The sequence below is a fragment of the Crinia signifera genome, chromosome 11, assembly GCF_055691185.1.
Source record: "Crinia signifera chromosome 11, ASM5569118v1, whole genome shotgun sequence".
NCBI classification, from domain to species: Eukaryota; Metazoa; Chordata; class Amphibia; order Anura; family Myobatrachidae; genus Crinia; species Crinia signifera.
This window is the reverse complement of record NC_139227.1, coordinates 27658288-27684622: the sequence shown is the minus strand read 5'-3', so window position 1 is coordinate 27684622 and position 26335 is coordinate 27658288. Positions and strand designations below refer to the sequence as shown.

At 47.8% G+C, this 26335-nt stretch overlaps 1 protein-coding gene across 2 annotated transcripts in view; it reads left to right on the top strand.

Annotated features, from left to right (window-relative positions):
* Nucleotides 1–5245: 5245 nt before the first annotated feature.
* The window catches only part of DHX38 (DEAH-box helicase 38), a 31202-nt gene continuing 10112 nt past the window's right edge, over nucleotides 5246–26335 (top strand). Inside the window, exons 1-14 of one of the 2 annotated variants that reach the window (XM_083165198.1) lie at nucleotides 5246–5396; nucleotides 7211–7579; nucleotides 7720–7886; nucleotides 8540–8653; nucleotides 8732–8885; nucleotides 20621–20742; nucleotides 21414–21490; nucleotides 21758–21913; nucleotides 22144–22305; nucleotides 22568–22675; nucleotides 23640–23752; nucleotides 23872–24009; nucleotides 24095–24467; nucleotides 24553–24693. In XM_083165198.1, coding sequence (XP_083021324.1) covers nucleotides 7281–7579; nucleotides 7720–7886; nucleotides 8540–8653; nucleotides 8732–8885; nucleotides 20621–20742; nucleotides 21414–21490; nucleotides 21758–21913; nucleotides 22144–22305; nucleotides 22568–22675; nucleotides 23640–23752; nucleotides 23872–24009; nucleotides 24095–24467; nucleotides 24553–24693 — 2124 coding nt within the window. In that variant the 5' untranslated portion in view covers nucleotides 5246–5396; nucleotides 7211–7280. Of the gene's footprint in view, nucleotides 5397–5453; nucleotides 5557–7210; nucleotides 7580–7719; nucleotides 7887–8539; nucleotides 8654–8731; nucleotides 8886–20620; nucleotides 20743–21413; nucleotides 21491–21757; nucleotides 21914–22143; nucleotides 22306–22567; nucleotides 22676–23639; nucleotides 23753–23871; nucleotides 24010–24094; nucleotides 24468–24552; nucleotides 24694–26335 lie in introns of those variants that run through there. The other variant, XM_083165199.1, reaches the window with a different exon arrangement.

Here is a 26335-nt window from a genome sequence, read left to right as displayed (position 1 = left end):
GGGCATGGAGGGAGAATAAAATAGTTTGCCGAGTGTAGCACTGATATGGTGACCATGTCGACATTTGACTGTTGACCTTCCTGAATAACTTGTGAACTTATTTTTCATTTGACTTTGTTCCTTCGATCCATAACCAAAGCACCATGCTGGCAAGCTTACACTCTCTCACTTCAGGAGATGAAGTGACACTGATTACATATGGATGTAGTGAGACTGCAATGGAAAAAGGTGCGGATAGTGAGGGCGTATGGTCTGGTCACACAGCAGTGTCGGTAGGTTATTTGAGTACAAAATGAGAATCATTTCAGAAAGCTATGTAGATGGGTAGTGACCGGGCAGAAAGGCCTAAGGAGTGTAAGACAGGTGAGTTTTTCCAGGGAAGTTTTGGAGGGGGTCACACAGTCGAGATTCCGATGGTCATTAGTCTGAAGCCCGGTCCTCCAACAGCGGGACGAGCGGGCTTGCTGCGCTCGCCACAGGTTCTATTCTCCCTCTATTAGAGTCGTGGACCTCCACATGGGAAATTAGCCCTGTATGTCGGGATCCCAACAGTCGGGATTCCGATGTTAATCTACTTACCGTCGGAATCCCGACTGACGGGAGGTCATCCTGCACCCATGGGAGAGGTAATTCCAGGGAGTATGTGCAGTCTGAAATAAAAAGCAATGGGAGCCAATCATGAGAACGGATAAGAGTCACAGATATTGGGCAGGGCAGGTCGTAAATATTGTAAGACAAGGGGAACATCACATATATGTTATGTATGCCAGTACAGGGCCACCATCAGGTAAAGACTGCTGGTACTAGAGTCCTGGGCCCTGACAGCTGAGGGGGCCCGGTTGCCAGCAGAGTTATACCGCTTTAATGCCAAAATCCCAACCTCTGTATTTGGAACACTGTTCTAAACCGGGTCGGATCCGGGATTTGCACCATTTACACTACGGTGCTGACCCGCAATGTAAACGGGGGCGGCACTTGGAGATGACATAATCTCGAAGCGATGGGAGCGCCAAAGGTCTTGCTGGGGGCAAGCCAAGCACCAAGGGAAACTGCTGGGCTGCTCCCAGCCTCTGTGCACTGCTAGCCCCCAATAGTCTAATCTGGACAATAACCATGTTAGGAGATATAGATTACTTTGGTACACTAATAAACATGGAAATAGGGGTAGATGTATTGCTGCCCATACATTTATGCGATTGGATTCGATGCGTCATCGAAGTGCGATGTCCATTGAACCCGATCACATCTTGTGGTGCTAAAGTGCCCCCTTTACAGCACCTGATGTTGCATGCCATCTTAAGATGGCACATTGGGTACTGGCAGTGGGCGGCATTGCAAGGTAGCGCAAGAAGCAGCGGGGGCCAGCGGTGGCGGCAGAAGTGTTTAAAAAAACTGGGCAGCCCTCTGATTGGCTGAGATAGCTCAACCAATCAGAGGGCTGCCCAGTGTTTTAAACACTTCTGCCGCCAGCGCTGACTGACCCCCGCCGCCCACTACAGCTACAATGTTGCCCTCTGTCCGCAGTCTCCCACGCCGCCAGCGGTCCCCCTGGCCCCTTCTCCCCACGCCTCTGAAAAAGCATTCCCTCCGCCCCCCACCAGCGGATTGCATTTGAGTATCACGTGGTTAAAAACCACATGCAATTGCTCCTGCAATTCGATAAATATTATAAGACCCGTGAGACCTGACATTCGACCGGCGTTTCCGTGCATCGCATCAAATGGTACACATTTTGTGCATACAATCATTCGATTTATCGGCCAGATGTGGTCAAAATCGAATGATTGCATGCAATATCTCACAAATTTATGGGCAGCATATGAAGCACTGATAAGGGAGGAGACTTGGCCCATGACAACCAATCAGCACTGAAGTAAGATATATAATTTGAATGATAAAATTATACAGAGCAGCTGATTGGTTGTCGTGGGCAATTTCTCCACTGACTCACTTCTGCCTTATCACTGCTTCATATATCTGCCCCATAGTCACACACAGGCTGGTTTCAGTATAATATATAGCAGTTAGTGATCCCGACTAATTTGATTCAAGCTCAACAGGAATCACTGAAGCAGGTCAAACTATTTAAACAAGCGGTTTACCAAAAACTGCCTTTTTCTAATTCCACTCAAAAATCTAGACTTCTGAACTAGTACTGGCAATCTTGGTTAAGGGCAACTTGAAGTACAGTGGCAGCCTCTAGTGGCTGGAGGTTGAATTGGGTTACAAGCTGAGGTTTGCTGCCAACCTATCAATTGGCAGTATCTGCTTTCTAGGGGCTAGATTTCCAAGCTTCAAAAGTGATAAAATGGAGAGTGATAAACAGCCAGCCAATCAGCTCCTACCTGCCATGTCACAGACTGTGTTTGAAAAATGTCAGTCAGGAGCTGATTGGCTGGCTGTTTATCACTCTTTATTTGATCACTTTTTGAAGCTTAGAGAATCCGGCCCTAGGAATGTAGATCCTATTTTCTCTGTAGAAGCTTATTTTGCAAGAACTCAGAATTATCCTCTAAGGGTGTAAACCAGGGCATTTGAGCTTTAGGCAGAACACTGCACAACTAGATATTGATATTGCTATTTAAGTTAGTTGTATCATCTGCCTCTATTAAAAAAGATAAAATAAACAAAAAGCCCAAACTCGAATTGCTACTGCAAATAAAGACTTTGATCCTAACCATATGCTCAGCTGGAGATCTACAACAGTCGGTCGGAGTTCACGGCTTTATTTCTGAAATAATTTGTTCATGATAGTACAGTATTTAGTGGGCCTGTAACGCACACATTGGCATATATTCAATGCCGTGGGCGAGCGGTGACTGCGAGCAGGACTTTTTGCTCGCAATCACCGCTCACCCTGTCAGTATTCAACTGACCCCCCTCATTCGCAAATTCCCCCTCGCTCCGTTATTTGAGCGAGGGGGAATTTGCGAATGTGCCTCCAAAAGCTGCGAGAGCCGAGGCTAATTACAGCGAGTTTGCTGCACTAGCCGCGGCTCTCACAGTTTAGGGGAATCCTCGCAGTTCTGTGACGGCGAGGATTCCCCCGGAACGTTGCATAGTGCGAGCGGCTGGCGCGGGGGTTAAACTGCGAGGATCACTGGTTTTCTGTGATCCTCGCAGTTTAACCCCCTCGCCGGCCGCTCGCACCAGCATTGAATACTGCACATTGTGGAGGCAGCCTGAGTATTCAGGAAGATGCAACCCCCCCCCCCCCCCAAACCAGCCGCCCTGCATATTTACTCAACGGGGCGGCGGCTTCAGGGGGCGGGTGGTGCACCTGGGAGTGAGATGGGCCATTGAAGGCCCTTGCTGGCTGTGCGAGCGGTACGTCTTGCCAGTGTGCTGGTGGTGTGGCCTGTGCAGCGTAACCTCTGACCACGTCACGCTGCTCAAAGCCCAAGCAATTTTGGGGCCAAATCCCAGGATCCCCCCGATTCCGTGATTGGCCACCCTACGTGCAATCCACTGCAGATTGCCCAACATGTTGGACAATCTGCAAAGGTTTAGGGTAATCATCACAAAATGTCGAATGGCCCCAATCCATCCTTGGTGTATGGCCAGCTTTATTTTCATGGGAAAAGAATATCAACGGGAATACAATAAACCAGCGATCCCCAAACTTGATCCTCAAGTAGCACTAAGAGTCCACATTTTAATTATATAAATTCATAACTCAGTCAATATGTTTTAACGATCTCTGCTGAGCCAAAGGTACTTCTCTGATGTCCAGCTAAGTGCAGGGTAGCACAGACCCTGCAATGTATCATGCTTGATGCCAGGGCTGTCTTAACAGCATTGTAGGCCCTGGGCAAAGCAATTCACTGGGGTCCCCCATCAGGGCTGAAACTAGGATATTTATCACTTGGGGCAAGGCAGCGATTTGGCGCTTCTCCTGCAGTCCTGCACCATCTCTCTACTTGCTTCCATGCAATGAATGTCTGTCAGCACTCTGATTGGTAGATAGCTCTAGCCATCCACCAATCATGCTGATTGGTGGATGGCTAGAGCCTGATTGGTGGATGGCTGACAGCCATTCACTGTCTGGCTGCAGGCTGGGAAGCAGGAAGTGAATGCTGATTGGCCGCTCTGATATTCTCTACTGACTCCCAAGTATTTCAGAAGACAGATGCTCATAGCCTAATCTGTGCCTGCTCGAAGGCCCCTAGAATTGCAGGCCCTTGGGCAGCTGCCCATTACACCCATACGGTAAGATGGCCTTGTTTGATACCTGAATGCTAACACCCCATTTATATATCATTGCACATTGTAGCCTATGGGCATTTTGAAGTCTTACTGTACAGAGGGAACATCATCCCTCCCCGGCAGTGTATACCTGACATGTGCGGACCAATGGTCTATCAGGTTATTGATAGTCTGTTTCTAGTAAGTGATGCAATCTGTACCCACAGGGGTTTATTTACTAAGATGGGGATTCTATTGAAGATGGGATGTTGCTATGGGAACCAATCAGATTTTATATATTATAATAGAAGGTGCTAGATAAATGAGAAGTAGATACTTATTGGTTGCTATAGCAAACATCCGATCAATAGATTTCCCATCTTAGTAAATAAACCCCACAGTGTCTGTGCTTACATGCAGGTGAATTGTAAAGGTTTTTTAGAACAGCTATACATTTAGTTTGCAAGGGTGTAGTATTTGGAAATTATTACTCAATTTATCGCTCTTCGTTTGCATGTGAATATGACAGGGATGCCAAGTATTTAAAGTTTCCATATTAAAAATAAAAAATTTATTTATACCCTTTTCTTGTATATGTGTTTATTGGGGATGAGGTCAACATCCCAAACGCCAGGATGACAGCGTTCAATGGGGCAGATGTATTAAGCCTTAACAAGAGATAAATGTAAGGGTGATAAGGAGAGCTAAACATCCAGCCAATCACCTGCTAACTGCCATGTTACAGCCTGTGTTTGAAAAAAGTCAGGTAGGAGCTGATTGGCTGGACATTTATCTCTCCTTATCACCCTTGCATTTATCTCTTGTTAAGGCTTAATACATCTGCCCCTATATACCAATGCCGGCATCCCAGCTGATCAGTTGGCTTGTATGGCTTGTAATATATATTATATAAAATACACATCAATTTCATTTCCAGAATCCAGATACATTATGCTCATCAGTGCCACAACCTCCTGCAGTGCTGCCCATCAGGAGTGCTCGCTACTATAGGTGTACCAGCATGGCGGCTGCATGTTTTTTTTTTAGCAGAGCAGTGGAAGTGGGTGTAGCAAGATGGCCGCTGCTTCGGAGGAGGTTGTCGTTGGAAGCCGGAAGTGCACTGTGGGCTGCTGTGTGCTGATCAATAAAGTACTTTGAGAGAAGGCAGCGCTTTGCTGCTGGCATGATGGCGGCGCCCAGCACGGACTGAAGTAAGGGAACCATGGAATGGGTGGTGTGGCCCGGGCAGGCCGGCTGTCTGTAGATGAGTGTTATGGGGGGTGATCGCATGTGACATGGGGCAGACTGGGGGTGCTGGCTATTAGGGCTGTGCTATGACACTGGCACTATGGACCTGACTGAGCAGTATAGGTGAGTGTGCCATTCATACCCCCCTACCATGCCCGTCTACACTGTACTGGAAGACTGGATGGTGACTGCATGTGGCACTGCTATGGCAGGGAGATCCTCAGTCCCTGCTGCACATCTAGTATATAGCAATATGTAAGTATGGAGCAATTGTCCTGGCTCTTGAGACACAAGTGCTATATCATATGAGGCAGATGTACTACTAATCATTGGAGAGAGATAAAGTACCAAACCGTCAGCTCCTATCTGTCATTTATCAAACACAGCCTGTATCATGGCAGTTAGGAGTTGGTTGGCTGGTACTGTATCTCTCGCTGTTATCACTCTCCAAGGCTTAGTATGTATGTATGTATGTATGTATGTTGTGTTTGCTTTACCTCTTACTTGTGCCTAATCTAGACCTGACTATCTTCCTGGTTGGTTCAGAATGTCCACCTTGACAGAATCACTTGTCCCCATGGTCTGTGTGTTGTATACAGTTGTGTTATGTAAAAATTCATGTGGATACAATAGTGTTATGGGTAACAAATGTAGCTGTTCCTTTTATGCTCATCTGAGATGTTCTGGCTGTTATCTGAGGTATGATTAGCTGCATGTTTATGAATGGGTGATATATAAGATGCTATTTGTGTCACATGTTTACCTTTTTTTGTCCACATCAATTGTGAGCATTTCATATGAATTCCCAGAAGCACTGTTGGTGAATAGCAGGGATGGGGAACCTCCCACCCTCCAGCTTTGTTGAACTGCACATCCCAGCATGCCCTGCAACAGCTTTGCTATTTGGCCATACTAAAACTGTTGCAGGGCATGCTGGGGTGTCTAGTTCAACAACAGCTGGAGGGCCAAAGGTTGCCCATCCGTGGTGTGTAGGCATAGATAGGAGCTCTCTCACATGGGCTACCTTGCCTTCTTTTAGAATAAGTTAAAATAATTGCAAGAGTAAGAAAACACTTATGGTTTCCCCTAGCTCACTGACTACCAGTACCTACCAGATTTAACAATCACATGATAATAGAATTCAGAGATCTCCATTACATATATTTGCATATACATGGGTAACCCCCAAGCTGTCCATCAAGGCTTCTCTGAGTATTGGGGGTCCCTATTGCTATATATAAGTGCGTGATACTCTGTATTAATCCTCACTTTCAAACACCTGAGTGATATCACTAAAATAATTGAGCGTCTGCCAGTATAAAGGTTAAAAGCTGGCCATACACTAGGTGACTTCTCCGAGTGGAGACGTTGCCCACAATCCCCTCCTTGAGCCTTCGGGCGGTGGGATTGCATACAATATATCATATATGGTCCTTTCGCATATGATACCGTATATTACATTCAATCCCACCAAAGCCTGCCTGGTTTGGCTCTGACCTGACAGATCACTCCTGCAGGCGGTGCGACGCGCAGACTCCAATGCAATGTGCACAGGACCGCACATTGCATCAGACCTGCTGTCAAATCCATGCAATTTGGACTCTTTTTATGCAATTGATTGCCACAATCAGAAAAAAAGTGATTTAAGATTATATTTTGGTCTTTGACTATAAATCGCACAGACATCTGTGGTGGTGGGAATGGAATACGTTGTTTGTCTTTTCACATCACAGAAGTGTCCACTTATAAGGAATCTAACTATGTTTTATACTTCCAGAAACCACTTGCCATAGACTGTGGTGTGTTGTCACCATATATGCTGAACAAGGTGCTCTGCCACCAGTAACATGGAGGACGATGACTCCCTGCACAGACTGGAGGGCAGTGATCCCTCTCTGGAGGAAGGAGGATTAGTGGTGAAGAAAAAGAGTTCCAGCACTGAGCAGCATGTGTTCAAGACCCCTGCTCCCCGCTCATCCTTGCTTGGCTTAGACCTTCTGGCTGCGCAGAAAAGGAAGGAGAGGGAAGAGAAAGAACGCCAGGAAGTTGACAAAAAGGCTAAAGTTGGCTCTAGAGACTGGGAAGAACGTGACAAGTCCCCCGAAGGATCCAGTGACCGGATTAGCCGGGGGAGTCATGGAGACAGGTATGCAGCTGGTTGGCATGTTTTTGGAGTTGATATGTTGTGTAGAATCAAGTCACCTTTGTTTTTGGAGCATGTGAAGTAATATGTGCTACGTTGTAGTGCATTTGGCTGATTAGTTTAATGACGTATTTATGTTGCAGACATTACAGATCCGCGCGCGTGGAGACGCCGTCCTATACAGGCGGGGTGAATGAGGAGTTCCTGGCTCGAAGTCGTCAGAGAGAGCGAGATAGGAGGGAACATGGGGTCTATGCATCGTCAAAGGATGACCGCCAAAGGCGGAAGGAGCGCAGCAGTCGAGACAGGGGTAATGGGAAATCCCTGTACTAGCTATTCATTTTATGTCTTTTTAACCAACACATAATTTTGCAGTAACCAACAGATTAATGTGGTGCAGGGAGAAATTACAACCCAGTGAGCTGTAGCAGCTGGGAATAGCTGCAACTCCTGCTGCTCCCTGTGTCATGTTCTAACACAGGGATGGGGAACCCTCCAGCCCTCCAGCTGTTGTTGAACTACACATCCCAGCATGCCCTGCAACAGTTTTAGCATGGCCAGTTTGCGAAGATGTAGCAGGGCATGCTGGGATGTGTAGTTCAATAAAAGCTTGAAGGTCGAAGGTTCCCCTTCCCTGTTCTAGCGCAGACTAAGCTGCTTTGTGGTAGTTCCTGACCAGTTGCTGCAGAACACGCACACGCATGCACGTACGTATATTTACTAAGGTGCAGGTTTATAAAAGGGGTAATGTTGCCCATAGAAACCAATCAGATTCTACTTATGCCAAATCTAGCACCTTCTAGAAGATAATAGCTAGTATATGACTGGTTACTATGGGCAATATCTCCACTTTTGAAACCCCAAATTTTAGTAAATACCACCCAATCTAGTGATCTGCACTACTACACTTTTTCTTCTGCCAATTTTCCTAAACTGTGCCGTAAGCCCCTCTTTATTTGTCAGATGACCGTAGCCGGCGGAGCAGCAGGTCTGAGCGAGACAGGTCCGAACGGGACGGTGATTCAGAAAGGAGTTCAAGACGCAGTGAGCCTGACAGCCCAAGGCACAAACCCAGAGGTACAGCCAGCCAGCTATTCTGTCCATTCTGCTGCAGGTCACCCTGGGTAGCGCCTTACCTCTGTGTTGTTTTCCTAGACTCCTCCACACCCTCTCGCTCCGGATGGGAGGAAGATGACAGCGGGTACGGGGCCTCTCAGCGCTCCCATTGGGAGTCGCCCTCTCCAACACCATCCAACAGAGACTCTGAGCGGAGCCATCGCAGTGAGCGAGACAGTTCAAGGAGGGAGAGGTAACGATGCTCTGGGGCTTTTGTCATGTGACGTCTGTTTTCTACCATATACAAGACCATTCATATCCATATATAGATATAGACTGAAATGAACTCTGATTGGACCCACTCTGCTTATCTGTATGCTTTTAATAGGCGAGATCTGTCCACTAACATTTATTATTTCTGTATATGCCTTCCATCAAATAAATACCAGACTTACTACCCCAAAAATCCTCTGAATATGTAGAGATCTCTGGTAATGGTCCTATTCCCGTGTAGCATCTAATAGTGGGTTGGGATCGTTTGGTCTACAGCAAGTTGGTCAACATGGGTCTAGGTCAATAGGTTGACAGTCAAAAGATCGACATGGGGTTTTTCACTATTTTTTTTTTTTAACCGACTGTCGACACAGTCTCCAATGCATAGCTTGCTGCGCTCGCCATGCTTTGGGCTCGGTGCCTCGCTACTCTCGGCACACTATTTTATTCTCCCACCACCCTCTAGTGGATGGTGGGGCATGAAATACCGCCTGTCGGCACATGTCTGGTCAAAAAAACTGTGAAAAACCCCATGTCGACCTTTTGACTGTCGACCCACTTGCTGTAGACCCAATGACCGTATCCCCTAATAGTTACCAGTGGTCATTGTGCTGGTGCTGCAGGTATGAGATGGCTGAGGTTGGTTTGTCCTGTGGCAGTGTTGAGTTATCCGTTAATTCGGATTCAGTATTGAATCCCGGCGGTCGGGATCCCGGCGTTCAGAATCCCGACGCCGGAATCCCGACAGCCGAAATGCCGACAAGGGGGGGACGTGGATCGCCCCCCTTGCGGGCTTGCTGCGCTCGCCACGCAGCGGGCCTGGTGCCTCGCTACGCTCGGCACACTAATTTATTCTCCCTCCAGGGGTGTCGTGGACACCCCAGGAGGGAGAAAGTGTCGGCATTTCGGCTGTCGGGATTCCGGCGTCGGGATTCTGAACGCCGGGATCCCGACCGCCGGGATTGTAACTGCATCCCGTTAATTCCTTGTGTGTTCCTAGGATCATTGGATGCCCATAGAGAAGCAGGTGTGTCTGCGCAGGTCTGTCAGTATTGGAGGATTAGGTCTAAATATCTGAGCTAGAAGTCAGAGGCTTTGGGTTAATATTGTGATTGCAACATTTAATTCATTGGTACTTGTGTAGTTTCACGGCGGCAGTTACGTAGTCAGCGTAGCGTCCCTGTCAGAATCAGCGTAGTGTTCCCGTGGTCAGTGTAGTCAGCATCCCTGTCAGATCGGCATCGTATTCCCGCCCGTTTGCGGCTAGCCAGAGCTTACGTAGTTAGTGTAGTCAGTCAGCGCTTATTACATTGTCTGGGAACCAGTGACCATTTGGTACTCTTTACCTAGCACGGCGCCCATCGCGATTTTTCCATAGGAAACAATGTTAAATGGCCCACAGAGCCCTAATAGTCCCCCTGAAGTGTGAAATGGCCCCCACAACTGTTAACGCCACCCCACGATCAACGTGAACCCGAAGCGTGGCGAGCGCAGCGGATACCTTCACAGGTAAACGCGTCCCTTCGCGGGCTTCACAGGTATCCGCGTCCCCTCGCGGGGCTCGCTGCGCTCGCCACGCTTCGGGCTTGGTGGCTCGCTGCGCTCGCCACACTATTCTATTCTCAACTCCACACCGACGTGGATAGTGGGGGTATGAAAAGGTCGGAGGACGCGTACCGCCGCCCCTCTCGGGCTCGCTGCGCTCGCCACGCTTCGAGTTCACGTTGATCGTGGGGTGGCGTTAACAATTGTGGGGGCCATTTCACACTTCAGGGGGACTATTAGGGCTCTGTGGGCCATTTAACATTGTTTCCTATGGAAAAATCGCGGGCATTGAGGCATTGAACACAAAAATCGCGTCCATTGACACTTTTAACATTGATCCCTATGGGAAATCGCGGGCATCGCGTCGCACCCGTTTTTTTAGTGCATGTGATGCCCACTATTTTTTACCCCCGATGACCGCGATGGACATCGTGGGTGCCGTTCTAGGTAAAGAGTACCGACCATTTTAACCTGCCTGACATGACAGGTGTGAATGTGTTCCTGAAACACCCCCACTATCCACGTCTACCCGAAGCGTGGCGTGTGTACACGGTACGTGTCCTCCATACCCCCACTATCCATGTCGGTGTGGAGTTGATAATATAAAGTGTGGCGAGCGCAGCAAGCCACCGAGCCCAAAGCGTGGCGAGCAGACGCGGAATACACGTCAAGTAATCCGCGTCCTCTGGCTGCGCTTGCCACGCTTCGGGCTCGCCACACTTTATAAATTCAACTCCACGCCAACGTGGATAGTGGGGGTATGAATAGGTCGGGGAGGACCTCGCCACGCTTCGGGCTGGTGTGGATAGTGGGGGTTTGAAATGGAGGCATTTGGCAGTATGTAACATGGAACACTGGCAAATGCGTCCTTTATTGTGCATGAGACGCACTTGTGCACTGCACCCCCCCTTTGTGCAGGAGACCCACGCGCTACTGAACCCCTAACCCTGTCCTTCTCCCTGAAGCGGACACAGGCAGGGTTGCCGTACCCTGCCGCAATAGTTACTGGGACACTCCTGCGTCTCAGACAGATGGAGCGTCTCTCCGACGGCATCTGCCAGTGCAGGGGATCTGGCGGTTACCGGCGCTGTGTGAGAGGCGCTCACTAGGCTTGCTAGGGACACTACGCTAGGCAGCCGTTGGGCTACGCTGACAACGTAGCGTAGCCTGCTGCCGGGAAACTACACAAGTACCAAGTCATTCTTTGTAGCCAATGATGTAAATGCAAGATCAGTTCTCCTTGTACATTGCGCCTGGTTCAGAACCTGAGCGTAAAGCTGCTTTTTTTTTTTTTAGCAAATGGGAAAGACCCTGTGCAATTCAGGTGGGGCAAACGGGGTGACTGAAGCCGCGTGCTAAGAGATGTAGGTTAGCACAGATCGCTCACATGCGATGCACCAGTGATGTGTTCTCTAGAGTTCTGCTGGATGCAGTATAAATCTAGTCAGGTGATGGCGACGAGAGGTATCGCACATCGCCATTGCTTAGAAATATCCCTGCAATCGCAGTTCTGTGCAGGGTAGATACTGGCGGCTTTATTCTTACACTGCAATTTAGATTGCAATTTGAATACCCCCCCCACCCAAATGTAACTCTCTCTGCACATGTTACATCTGCCCCACCTGCAGCAACATGGCTTTGACCATTTGGCAAAAAAGCAGCTTTGTGATCAAGTATCAATTAGGGGCCCGATTTCAGTACCGCTCGCTAAGCAGCGGTCGTTCGCTGCTTAGCACCGCCAGCCCATCGGCACGCATTGGGGACTGTGATAGTCATGGGATACAATAAGCTACATAGATTGATTCACACACATTTAAGGTTCCCACACAGGTAGCGCTGTCTGTTGAGCTTAAAGGTTTGGTGCCAGTGTGGGCAGGGGAAGAGGGCCCTGCTCGTGAGTGCTTACAGGTAGCTTAGTGTTCTGCTTTTGTGGTGGAGTCTTCTGCAGGTTAAACTGGAGATCTGATGTTATCAGTCCTCATGGCTGGTTGGAGATGTAATGTCCCTTTGTATGAATGGGTTGGGATCCTTTGGTCCACAGCAGGCATGTCCAACGTTGGCCCTCCAGATGTTGTGAAACTACACATCCCAGCATGCTTTGCCACAGTTTTGCTATTAGAGAATGTTAAAACTATTGCAAAGCATGCTGGGATGTGTAGTTTCAAAACATCTGGAGGGCCATCGTTGGACATGCCTGGTCTACAGCATGATGGTCGACATTCAGTAGGTCAACATGGGTCTAGGTCGACATGGTTATAGGTCGAATGGTCATTAGTTCGACAATGTCTAGGTTGACCGTCAAAAGGTTGACATGGGGCTTTTTCACTTTATTTTATTTTTTTTACCTGAATGTCAACACAGTTGACATGGACACAGTTTAAAGTGCACCGCAACCCCCAATGCGTCGGGCACGGTGCCTTTCTGTGCTCACCACACTATTTTATTCTCCCACCACGCCCTAGTGCAGTGGTTCCCAACCCTGGTCCTCAAGTACCCCCAACAGTGCACGTTTTCCAGGTCACCCGGCAGGTGCACTCATTATTCAGGCACATTTCAACAGATCACAGGTGGAGCTAATTATGTCACCTGTGATTCTGTGTGGAGACCTGGAGAACGTGCACTGTTAGGGCTGTTTCACACAGTACGGTTCCTGCCGCACGGTGAAATCCCGTACGGCCAGGGAGCCGTGCCGCACTCAGCAGTTGTGAATGGACACTATTGTGTCCATTCACACGGGACGGCCACGGCCCGGCCGCACGGCTGCAGCCGGATCCCCCCACTGGAAGGGACGGCTGCCGGGCTGTGGCCATCCCTGCCATTATAAAATTCTGAGTGCGGCGCGGCTCCCTGACCGTACGGGATTTCATCGTGCGGCAGGAACCGTACTGTGTGAAACAGCCCTTAGGGGTACTTGAGGACCAGGGTTGGAAACCACTGCCCTAGTGAATGGCAGGGCATGAAATACCGCCTGTCGGCTCAAAAAACTGTGAAAAACCGCATGTCGACCTTTTGACTGTCGACCTTTTGACTGAGGGGCCTGCTCATCAGGGAAACCTATATTGGCTTTTTGCCCAGCCAGATTGCCATAGGAATAGGTGCCTATTGGCACAAAGCAATGCTGGTTTGTGAATATACAAATAGTAAATGTAAATGAATTGATGGGGGTGGGAATGGGTTAGATTACCTTCAGTAGGATAAGTGGATAATGTCTGGGAGTACAGGTATAGCTTGGAGAACAATTTAGGAACACAGGAAATCTTGGTACATGGATGGATTGGCTTTGCCTATCTGACAATTGGTAACTGCATCTGTCCAATGTGTCCGCCTGACCTCACAACTCGACTGGCATTTAACTGTTGAGATGTCCTTGAGCGGCGCTCCCTGCAGCGAGTGTAGATGTTTCAGCCAGCGGCTGTGCTGCCAGGGCCATTGTTGTGTCTGTGAACAATGTTGTTCAGACATATCCAGAGTACACAATATATCAGCCGTTCAATTCCAATGAACTGATGATAGTAATAGTTAGCATTACTCCCTCACAGCACTGAGGTCATGGGTTCTATCCCCACCATGTGTTATATATACGGGGCAGTACGGACGGTGTAATGGTTAGCATTACTGCCTCAGAGCACTGAGGTCATGGGTTCTATTCCCACCATGTGTTATATATACGGGGCAGTACGGACGGTGTAATGGTTAGCATTACTGCCTCACAACGCTGAGGTCATGGGTTCTATTCCCACCATGTGTTATATATACAGGGCAGTACGGATGGTGTAATGGTTAGCATTACTGCCTAACAGCACTGAGGTCATGGGTTCTATCCCCACCATGTGTTATATATACGGGGCAGTACGGACGGTGTAATGGTTAGCATTACTGCCTCAGAGCACTGAGGTCATGGGTTCTGTCCCCACCATGTGTTATATATACGGGGCAGTACGGATGATGTAATGGTTAGCATTACTGCCTCACAGCACTGAGGTCATGGGTTCTATCCCCACCATGTGTTATATATACGGGGCAGTACGGATGGTGTAATGGTTAGCATTACTGCCTCACAGCGCTGAGGTCATGGGTTCTGTCCCCACCATGTGTTATATATACGGGGCAGTACGGACGGTGTAATGGTTACAGTGGCGTAGCTATGTTTTGGGCGCCCCCCCCCCCGCCGTTAGGGGGGGGGGGCGCCCATACCCACCCCCGCCGCCCATACCCACCCCCGCCGCCGCCCCGTCGAGCACCCCCCCCGACCTGATGGTGTAATGGTTACATTACTGCTTCACAGCACTGAGGTCATGGGTTCTATTCCCACCATGTGTTAAATATACGGGGCAGTACGGACTGTGTAATGGTTAGCATTACTGCCTCACAGCACTGAGGTCATGGGTTCCATTCCCACCATGTGTTATATATACGGGGCAGTACGGACGGTGTAATGGTTACATTACTGCCTCACATCACTGAGGTCATGGGTTCCATTCCCACCATGTGTTATATATATGGGGCAGTACGGATGGTGTAATGGTTATATTACTGCCTCACAGCACTGAGGTCATGGGTTCCATTCCCACCATGTGTTATATATACGGGGCAGTACGGACGGTGTAATGGTTAGCATTACTGCTTCACAGCACTGAGGTCATGGGTTCTATTCCCACCATGTGTTATATATATACGGGGCAGTACGGACGGTGTAATGGTTACATTACTGCCTCACAGCACTGAGGTCATGGGTTCCATTCCCACCATGGCCCTAACTGTGCGGAGTTTGTATATTTTCCCCATACTTGCGTGGGTTTCCTCCGGGTACTCCGGTTTCCTCCAACATTCCAAACATATACTGGTAGGTTATTTGGCTCCTAACAAATTTAACCCTAGAATGTCTGTGTGTGTGTGTGCGTGTACATTTGGTAGGAAGTATAGATTGTAAGCTCCACTGGGGCAGGCCCATTAACTGTAGTTCTTTAAAGGTGCCCCCACACTAGAACGATTTTTGGTCCGATTTCTGATAAATCGGCCGATATATCGTCCGATGTTTACCGATAATCGGTCGAAAATCGGACGATTTTAGTCGGATGCGCGCTCCCGTGGATCTTAAGCTGAATCTTCTGATCTTACGTGCTGCACAAAAGATCAGAAGATTTAACAAAAGATCCAAAGGAACGCACACGGGATCTTGTGCGCTTGCCTGCAATCTTTTGTCCAGGACAGGCAAAAGATTTCAAGGTTAAATTTTTGCGCACATCTTACGATCGCAGATCTTTCTAGTGTGTGGGCACCTTTTAGGGGTTGTACCATCTAGATACTAAATAGTAGGAAACAAATGACCAGTCTGGATCAATAACGGAACAATCATTTTAGTTTTGTGTTCCACCCCAAGACAATTCCTTATCTCTTCTCCTCTGGATTGTATTTAACCCTTTGAGTGCCAAATGGATTGGTCAAAATAGGTGTGAGAATTGGCACGCAAACATTGTTATTCACCATAATGTCCACCTTTTTTATATAGGAAATATTATCTTATATTATTATCTTTTTTTTTTTTTACACAACATTTTTTATTTGAATGTATATAACAAATGTGAGCGGCTCCGGCTTTTTTAGCAGATATTTGGAACGTCTCCACAGATGTTGGCACTCAAAGGGTAAATTATGACACCAATACGAAATGGTTAGGGCGAATATTTGTAGTAATGGTGATGTCTGGTAATGGCTTATGTTGGATGGTGGCGATGTTTTTGAAACTCTGAGATGGACATGGTGAAAGGATGCCCAAGATGCGATGGCAGAATGACTTTTCGTCACTTAAGCTGGGTACGCAATGGATGTCGCACCACTTTGCTTTTTCATAACGACATATCGCTTCCATTGCTCAGTGTATACGAGTGATTTCATGCCACCGCGGTCTCTAGTGACAGACGCTAGGTTTCATGTGACCTACCAATATCGCTGGCGATCTTGTTCATGCTTATGGAGGACGGAGCATGATTGTATTGTCCTTCATAAAACTCATTGTATTGTGTACACCGAATCCTTGCAACCTAACTCTGTGCACTCTCTACAGCAGGCATGGTCAAACTGTGGCCCTCCAGCTGTTGTAGAACTACACATCCCAGCATGCCTTGCCATAGTTATAGCATTCCCTAATGGCAAAACTGTGGCAAGGCATGATGGGACTTGCAATTCCACAACAGCTGGAGGGCCATAGTTTGGCCATGTCTGCTCTAGAGTGTTTAGAATGAAAGGCTGACTGATTTAAGGACCAATTGGTCAGGATAAACCAGAAAAAGGTCAACTTATTTGCACTTTGGCACTAATTTGAAAGTAAAGCAAAAATCGCAAGTAGCTTTGTATATCCCTATATCGGGAGCAAATACATTTGTTTTCTGTGCAGAGCAAATAGTGGCTGCTTTTGCATGCACTGCAGTTTAGATTTCAGTTTGGCCACACCTCACCCAAATGTAAATCTCTCATCTGCACGTTACATTTGCCCCACCTGCGATTCAGCATGGATTTGCATCTGGCCCATAGGTAGGTAAAGGTGCCCACACACTAGAACGATTTTTGGGCCGATTGGCCAATTTTCGATAAATCGGCCGATATATTGGCCGATATTTACCGATAATCGGTCGAAAATCGGCCGATGCTCGCTCCCGTGGATCTCTTGCTAAATCTTCTGATCTTACGTGCTGCACAAAAGATCAGAAGATTTAACAAAAGATCCAAAGGAACACACACGGGATCTTAAGAAAAATCCTTTGGTAAAGATGTGCGCTTGCCTGAAATCTTTTGTCCAGATCGGACAAAAGATTTGAAGACTAATTTATGCGCACATCTTACGATCGCAGATCTTTCTAGTGTGTGGGCACCTTTAGAGTGTTCTTACTGATTAGACTGGTAGGTGAGCTCTGGTCTGCCACACACAGACTACTGGATAGAACAGACATTGTCCCAGGCTCACCTTTATAGCAAAGCTGCAGATTTATTGGACCAGCCAGATTGGGGAAAGGACAATGAGTGATAGTTTTGAATATCTCCCATCTCTGTTTTTTTACCATTCAGATTTCATTGGGCCAAATGTATAAAGCATATGAATATGTGATAAAGTAGAGAGTTATATGAACTTATTGGCTGGTCCTTTATACCTCGTTACGTAGGTCTAAATTCAATACGTCCTGTTTAACAGGGGTGAAGAAGCTTGGTAGCCTAGTGCTATTCCATTCCAGATCTTTTTTCACCTAAGCATGTGGCTAATTGAATCCCATCCAAACACCGCCACCGACTCACCAAGCTTTATTAAAATAAGGGCAATGGAACATTCTTAAGGTTATGCCCAGCGTGTATGGACAGTGATGGCCGCTGTCATCGCTGGGGGGAAAGCCGCTCAGTGCATACACACTGAGCGGCTTTCCCCCTGCCTGGCGTGGCGCGCGGGGGTGTGTGTGTGTGTGTGTGTGTCAGATGAGCGGCTTTCCCGGCGATGATGCGTGAGTGCGCATCGCCGGGTCATACACACTGGGCGGCTTTGAGCTGAAAGCCGCTCAAAACACAGTTTGAGCAGCTTTCAGCTCAAAATTGTCCCCAGTGTGTATGGGCCTTTACTCTCAGCCTCTTCCAGATACCCTTTCCTCTGATACTGATATGGGAGGAAGACCTTGCACAGTCACAGGTAAAGGATTTATACGGAGTAGGGCCAGGTTGCTAAATCCTGAGATTTCAACAAACATTTTATATATAGCTCACAAAGACTTTATCTACCACCCCACAGACTATGTATGATAGGAGAGAGGAGCGGAGCAATCTGGTCTGTCCCCTGGCGGATTATGGCACTTGTCATAGGAATCCCCCAGGGTTTATATCATTGGGGGTTATTCTGGTTCACTCCTTCTGGCAAATTTCTTCTTAGGTGGACAAAACCATGTGCGCTGCAGGGGGGCAGATGTAAAATGTGCAGAGAGAATTAGATTTGGATGAGTTATTTTGGGGCAGATGTATCAATCTGCCTATAACGTTTTTCAAGTAACGAGTCCTGCTTCTCCAGCATAACATGGAGAAGCGGGCACACGTTAAAGGCAGATGTATGATTCTCCCCCCCCCCCCCCAATGCCGATAAGGAGAGCTGTTATGCCCAGCGTTAACGGCTTTCCTTATCCCTGCGTATGCGCACTCGTGGCTCTCCCCCCCCCCCCCCCCCCCCCCCCCCCCCCCCCCCCGGCCGGCTTTCTGGGCATGCGCGAGATCTTGCTAAAACCGCGAGATCTCCAGCGCAGCCCAAGCCAGAAGCAGGGCTTGCGTTGTCCCCACAGTGGGGGATAGGACAACGCTAGCCCTGAGCTGGCAAAGCGGCCGGGGCTATTTAACGTCTGGGCGGCTGGTCAGCTCGCCCCAGCTGCTAAACACTGGGGGGGGATTTCAGGGGACAGCCACGCCGAGCGTAACTCGGCAGGCTGTCACTAGCACACGTTAGGTGCACTAGTAATACGTTGGGGAAATCGCATTTCTGCACTTAACACTGGTTCATACATCTGCCCCAATGTTTCTGTGCAGGGAAAATACTGACTGCTTTATTTTTACACTGCAATATACAGATGTAGCACCGCTCGACCACCCCCACTGGCGAGCGGTGCTACATCTGACTGGGATGCGCGTCCCAGTTTCCCTTCGATGGGGGGATGGGGAGGGGGTGTCATCATCCGTCAGATGAATCCAGAATCTGTTTAGTTGAGGAAAGAATCTCTGGATATTGGTTTGACTATATATTTAATTTGTTATCCTTGGCCAAGGTTCTCATTGGAAGAACTCTGATTTTGGACCACATTTTGGAGCCCAGTTCATTTTATAAATCGGAGATATTGGACATTGAATACACCGGTCATGCGTAAATTAAATAAGATGGGCGTTCTCTTGGAGATAGGATGTTGCCCACAGCGTCTAATTAAGCTGGCCATGCACTTATGATTTTGGCCCTCTTCCCCCAAGTCTGACAAAACTGGGCCAAGAAATCGGGTGAAAAGTGCCCGAATCGTCTGCGCCTGATCACTGATTCCGATCCGATGTGTGGTCCCGTGTGCATCAGAACCAGAGTATGCAAGTGCTGCACGGAAGATTTATCGGATGTCGCATACGATACATCATATGCTAAAGGACTGCATACGCAGTTCAGCCTCCGGGATACCTGGGGGGTCCCAGGCAGGCAGTTGCCGGGGTATTGCTTGATAGAACCATCTTAAGCCCCACTAGGCTTTATGAGCAATAATTATTGTGTACGTCATCGCCCAGTGTATACACAACATATCATTAGCGATGCGCGCTCCGGAACATCGTTAACGCCCCCCTACCCTACAATGTTTCACATAGGTCACATATAACAGAACCTGCAGTCACCGTGCTCCCTGGAAGATAAATGGGATGGATTGGTCCTCTGGGCATATTTCCTCCATATTTGTACCTTGCAGTGGCCAATAGATCCCGGGCTGTAGTTCGTTACCGTCCGGCTCTTCTATTGTTTTATTACTGGCTACATCCATTCTTTGTTACTGGATGCTGCAGTATTGTAATGAGAACAATGTGCTCACTTGTAATTATGTACAGCCCTGAGAATCCTCCCATAAGTAGAAGTTATCTGGGCTACACATAAAGGCTTGGAATCATGGAGGCATAGCAGGGCATAGGAGATGAGCCATGGGAGGCTAGGATGGGTGAGAATTGGGGTTACCAAGGAGTAATACTGGCATGCTGGTATAATGATGGAGGACAGTCGGGGCTGGAATGAGCACAGCAGTGGGGATGATGGGATTGGGCTGAATGGGGGGAGAAGATTAGGGCAGAGACTAAGGTGTGGGAACAGCCTGGTCCGCTCCTTGCCTCCTGGGGGTAGAGGAATACTAGTCTGAATCCTGTACTTGAAGTAGGTCCTTGGCCAGGACGGTAGTCCCAGTTGGCTGAGAGGAGGTTTACATGTATTTTTGGGGTTAGAAGCCTGAGACGTGATGAAGCATTAGTACTGTATGTGCTTTCCTCTCCTTTGTGTGATGACTTACTGGGAGTCTTACAGACACCAACAGGGGGCAGCTGCCCCCAGCTGGTGGAAATACAGAACGTCACTAATCTCTGTCTGTGACTGTTGTGTCAGCGATCTCACACTTGTGTGCATTCCATCCCTATGTGCAGGTCATCAGTGCGAGTCCGGTACACAGATGACACCCCTCTCCCCACGCCTTCCTACAAGTTCAATGAGTGGGCCTCTGATAGACGCCATTTTGGATCCACACCACGCCTGTCCATGGGAAAGGGTAAGCAAATGGGCAGAAATGGGAAGCATTTTTTTGCACCTACGAGTTTTGGATAAGTAACTTTTTTATTATTTTTTATTAATAATAATAAATCTAAGGGAATTGTAATGACGTCGCGAGTATGGGGGTGCAGAGAAAATTGTAGCCGCCATGGGTAAGTTGGGGATTTATGGCATGGAGATGAAATGGAAATGGAACCTCAGATGGGCAGGGATTAGTAGTGAATATGGGCGGTAGACCTCACCCCTGTGGCAGAAATGGGTGACGTATCTGCACTGGCAGGCAGGACAATGACATTAGCATGAGGGCTGGAATGTCTTAGAGCATGGGTCTTCAACCTATGGCCCTCCAGATGTTGTGAAACTACATGTTCCAACATGCATTGCCACATTTTTTTCCTATAAGAGCATGCCAAAACTGTCAGGGAATGCTGGGAAATGTAGTTCCACAACATCTGGAGGGCCACAGGTTGAAGACCTGTGTCTTAGAGAATCTTATGGATGTGTAGGCATTATGGGTACATTTTGGAGATGACCTGGGAGCAGAGAAGCGTGTTTTCGGAAATGAGGGGCTATTGTGGCTGTACCCTGGATGCATCACTGTTGGAGGGTGGTAAGGGGCCATCCGGCAATAGTTCAATGCTAATTCTCCTCATGTTGGATATTGTGCAGGGAAACAGGACGGTGAAGAAGATGGGATTCGTTTCATGTCAGAAGAGGAACAGTGGCAGTGGGAAGAGGATCAGCGGGTAAGTGGTGTCTTCTCCTGCCCATTTGTTATAGGGATGTGTCCCGCTACAGTGCTCTGAAGCGGTAACAGCACGGCTTGCTGCGTGCATATAAGTCACCGCCAGCTACCAGTCACCTCAGTGCCTAGAAGGAGTGTACGCATAGTGTATACCCTGTTATGCTTCCAGTTGTGCACACATCACAGCAACAACAGAAGAGGACACATCATCTGTAGTATATTTCATGTTCTGGTCTGTGATATTCATCGCTCTTCCTTCCTTCTCCAGCAAGCGGACAGAGACTGGTATATGATGGATGAGGGTTTTGATGAGGCTCACAACGCCTTGAGCTCCACCTCGGAGGAGTACGTTCAAAAGCGGGAGCAGCAGCGGCAGAAACAGACTCAGAAGAGAGTGTCTGCACAGAGACGACAGATCAATGAGGTGAGAGCGACGTCTGGTGACACCAATAACGGCTCTTATGAGATCTTGTCTTCTACACCTACCCTGTAGGCACCTAAGTGCATCGCTTGGGGTTCTCCTTCCTTCTGTGCCTTCTCCACCCTCACACCTCCAGGTGTTGTCCTTGCCATCTTTCTCCTGTATTTCTCTACCATGTGTGACTAGAGCGAGTTCCTGCAGCCATAATACAGATTGTTCCCTTTTCCCTGCAGGATAATGAGCGCTGGGAAACGAATCGCATGTTGACCAGTGGGGTGGTTCAGAGGTTGGAAGTGGATGAGGACTTTGAGGAGGACAATGCGGCCAAAGTGCATCTGCTGGTTCATAATCTGGTGCCTCCATTCCTGGATGGGCGCATTGTATTTACTAAGCAGGTATGGATTACGTAGGGAGGAGACTTCTGGAGAACTGGTGGAAGGAGGGGCGGTTAGAAGAATAAGGAATCAAATGAAAGCAGTGTGGCTAGCATGGAGGATATATGGTTGGGAGAAGCAATGGTTAGCACTCGGGATATGAGGAAGAGTATGGTATGAGCAGGGAAAGAAAGGTCTTTATTCATTTAAATGGCAACAATGTGGAACGCAAGTTGCTTTTACCCACTTAATTGTCTTCTTTTCCCTCCCTCTGTAATTGCAGCCTGAACCAGTGATTCCAGTTCGTGATCCCACCTCCGATATGGCGATTATCTCTCGCAAGGGAAGCCAGCTGGTGCGCAAACATCGCGAGCAGAAAGAGCGAAAGAAGGTACGGGGCTTACGAATTGGGCAGGAGGACGGGGTGTTGTGTAAAGGTAAAAGCTAGACGAGTGGGCTAAAAAGTGGAAAATGAGGTTCAATGTGGATAAATGCAAGGTCATGCACCTCGGGAGATATAACCAGTGTGCTAGTTACAACCTAAGCGGAGAGGCATTGGCTAATTCAGCACTTGAAAAGGATCCATATAGATAACAAGCTGGGGTGCAGTGTTCAATGTCACATAGCAACAAAAAGGCCAAGAGAATTCTAGCATGTATTGAAAGGGGCATGGAAACTAGGGACTCAAAAGTAATTATGCCACTGTACAAAGCATTGGTTAGACCTCACCTTGAATATGGAGTACAGTTCTGGGCCCCACCCTATAAAAAGGACATCATAGAATTGGAAAAAACCCAAAGAAGAGCAACAAAGCTTATTAGGGGAATGGAGAATTTAAGTTACGAGGAAAGATTAAGCAAGCTAGGACTATTTACACTAGAGAAGAGACGTTTAAGGGGGAACATGCTCAACATGTACAAATATATCAGGGGCCAATATAAGGAACTCTCAAGCACCCTTTTTACTGCAAGAAAGGAATCTAGGGCACGAATTTAGATTAGAAGAAAGAAGATTTCATTCCCTCCAAAAGAAAACAATTTCTTTACGGTCAGAGCAGTCAAACTGTGGAACTCTCTTCCTGGAGAAGTGGTGTTGGCAGATACAATAAATACGTTCAGAATAAGGTTGGACAATCATTTATTGGATAAAAACATCCAAGGGTACTAATAAGAATCATATTCTGTCTTTAACAAGGGATAAGCTATTAAAACGTAGGTTGAACTCTATGGACGCAAGTCTTTATTCAGCCTTATCTACTATGTAACTATGTATCCGGCTGTAGGGGGGTGGTCATTGTCACCAGGTTTGATTATAAGTGTCGCCTTTCTGCCTGTAATATGGCGTCTCGTCTTTAGGCTCAACATAAACACTGGGAATTAGCCGGAACCAAACTCGGAGATATTATGGGCATCAAAAAGGAGGAGGAGACGGAAAAGCCGGCAGTAGAGGACGGCTCAGTGGACTACAAGTAAGTGGTCTTCAACTTCTTGGCTGCTCCCAGACAGCCAGGCTCCTCCCCTCCACTACCCCGCCTCCAGGCCATATTTGTGTGGTCTTATTGGTGATGTTTGTATTCGGTTCCTACAGGACAGAACAGAAGTTTGCAGATCACATGCGTGAGCGCAATGAAGCGAGTAGCGAGTTTTCCCGGAAGAAGACCTTGATGGAGCAGAGGCAGTACCTGCCCATATTTGCTGTCCAGCAGGAACTGCTCACCATCATCAGGTAACAAGCTAGTTACGTGCTAGGAACCGTATTGTCCAATAGAGTCTCTCTTCACACTTCATGTGATCTCTCGTCTGCATTTCAGAGATAACAGCATAGTCATAGTGGTGGGAGAAACCGGCAGTGGTAAGACCACCCAGCTGACCCAGTATCTGCACGAGGATGGGTACACTGATTACGGGATGATCGCCTGCACACAGCCGCGTAGGGTGGCCGCGATGTCTGTGGCGAAACGCGTGAGTGAAGAGATGCAAGTGAGCCTGGGAGAAGAAGTGGGCTATGCCATTCGTTTTGAAGACTGCACATCAGAGAAAACTCTAATTAAATATATGACGGATGGTATCCTACTGCGAGAGTCTCTGCGTGAGGCAGACCTTGACCACTACAGTGCTGTTATTATGGACGAGGCTCACGAGCGCTCTTTGAACACCGACGTGTTATTTGGACTCCTACGAGAGGTAAGGACGTGGGTACAGGTGCATTGCTCCACAAGCTTGTCTGGTCAACATCCAAACCATACTAAATATTCTGCCGGTCTTCTAGGTTATCACGCGTCGGTCTGATCTGAAACTGATTGTAACGTCAGCCACAATGGACTCTGAGAAGTTTGCATCTTTCTTTGGTAACGTCCCCATTTTCCACATCCCTGGACGGACGTTCCCTGTGGATGTCCTCTTCAGCAAGGTGAGCTCTTCCAAACTGAAATGTTCTAGTCCAGGCATGTCCAAACTATGGCCCTCCAGCTGTTGTGAAACTACAAGACCATCATGCCTTGCCACAGTTTCGCTGTTAGGGAATGCTAAAATTATGGCAAGGCATGCTGGGATGTGTAGTTTCACAACTGAAGGGCCACAGTTTGGGCATGCCTGGTCTAGTCTGTGTTTTTTTTTTTTTTTATCTTTTAACGATTTTATGCCACATCTTCTCAGACATGAGGAAGTGACCAATGGGTAGTCTTGTATGATATATCTTTGTTTGCTGATTGGGAGAGGCCATGACATGTGTGGTAATGATCTGTATATACTGACAGGCTGAAATGTGCCAGTAAGCACAATATGGAATTTGGTTAAATAAGTTCTATTCTAAAGAGGGGAGAAAAAGTCCTGTGGCATACGTTGGGGCCAATGAGGTTTAAGCTGGGATTGTGTGATTTCCCCACAGTCCGAGTGAATGGAGCTGCGCGGTATAGTCCACGGGAAAAAAAAGACAAAGGTCATGTCACAGAATGCGTTTGAAAAATGTCAGGCAGGAGCTGATTGGCTGGCTGTTTATCACTCTCCGTTTTGTCACTTTTGAAGCTTAGTGCATCTGGCCCTATATCTGATTCACGCGGAGGAAAAAAAAATCATTGATGTTTTCCAGTTTACGCCAGATCAGTGTTTTTTTCTTTTCTTAGGCGCCAGAGAGGGTTTTACCAGCGATAAGTCGTGGCTGATTGAATACCCCCCATTGTTTTGCACTTGTCAGAATGCTACCTGTTTTTGCTGTAGCCTTGGTTTGCAGACTAGATGAGGGTCTTCTAGTACCCACTGCAAGGAGTTTGTTTACTAAAATGGGATGTTGCGCATAGCAACCAATCCAAATCTACGTATTTTATTTAGCACCTTCTAAAAAATAATAGATACAATCTGATTGGTTTCCCATAGCAACATCACATGTTCAGTATTACTCCTATCTTAGTACATAAACCCCTAAAGGGGCCTACACAGTTAGGGAAATGCATGTGCTGAGCGATGCTAGATCGCTCAGCACACAGCGCTGTGCCACTGCTGAGCGATCTGTCAGGGCCAGTGTTCTGAACACTGGCCCTGACCCCAGCGATTGTATATTTATCCAGCATGCTGGATATTCATCGCTGGGGCCGTAGCCAAATGCAGGACTGCAAATCACTATCACTATGGCCCCCACACACGTCTGCAGAGGGTTTCTGTTCTCGATCCTCCATATAATTTATCTCTGTGGTACAGACACCTTGGCATATTACATGAGGTAGAGATGTGCAGGCTCTGATTTACTCTGATTTCAAAGGATCTTATTGGCTATCCCAAATCACGCTGTTGACAGTTGATGGCCAATAAGATCCTGCTTTGAAATCAGAGCCTGCACATCTCTACGTGCAGAGTACTTGTTGTCGATGCGGCTTGTCTACAGCTTCACCTCCCACCGTTTGGTGGGAACGCCCCGGCATTGACTCCTTTTGCCAACAGTCGTTTAATGCCTCTCACCTTAACGGGTCAACATTGAGCACTGTTGTAATCTTCCCAATGCCACCGAGGCAGTTGTTTGGCTGTATGGGAGGACCACCACCCGCTGTCCCCCAGATTAC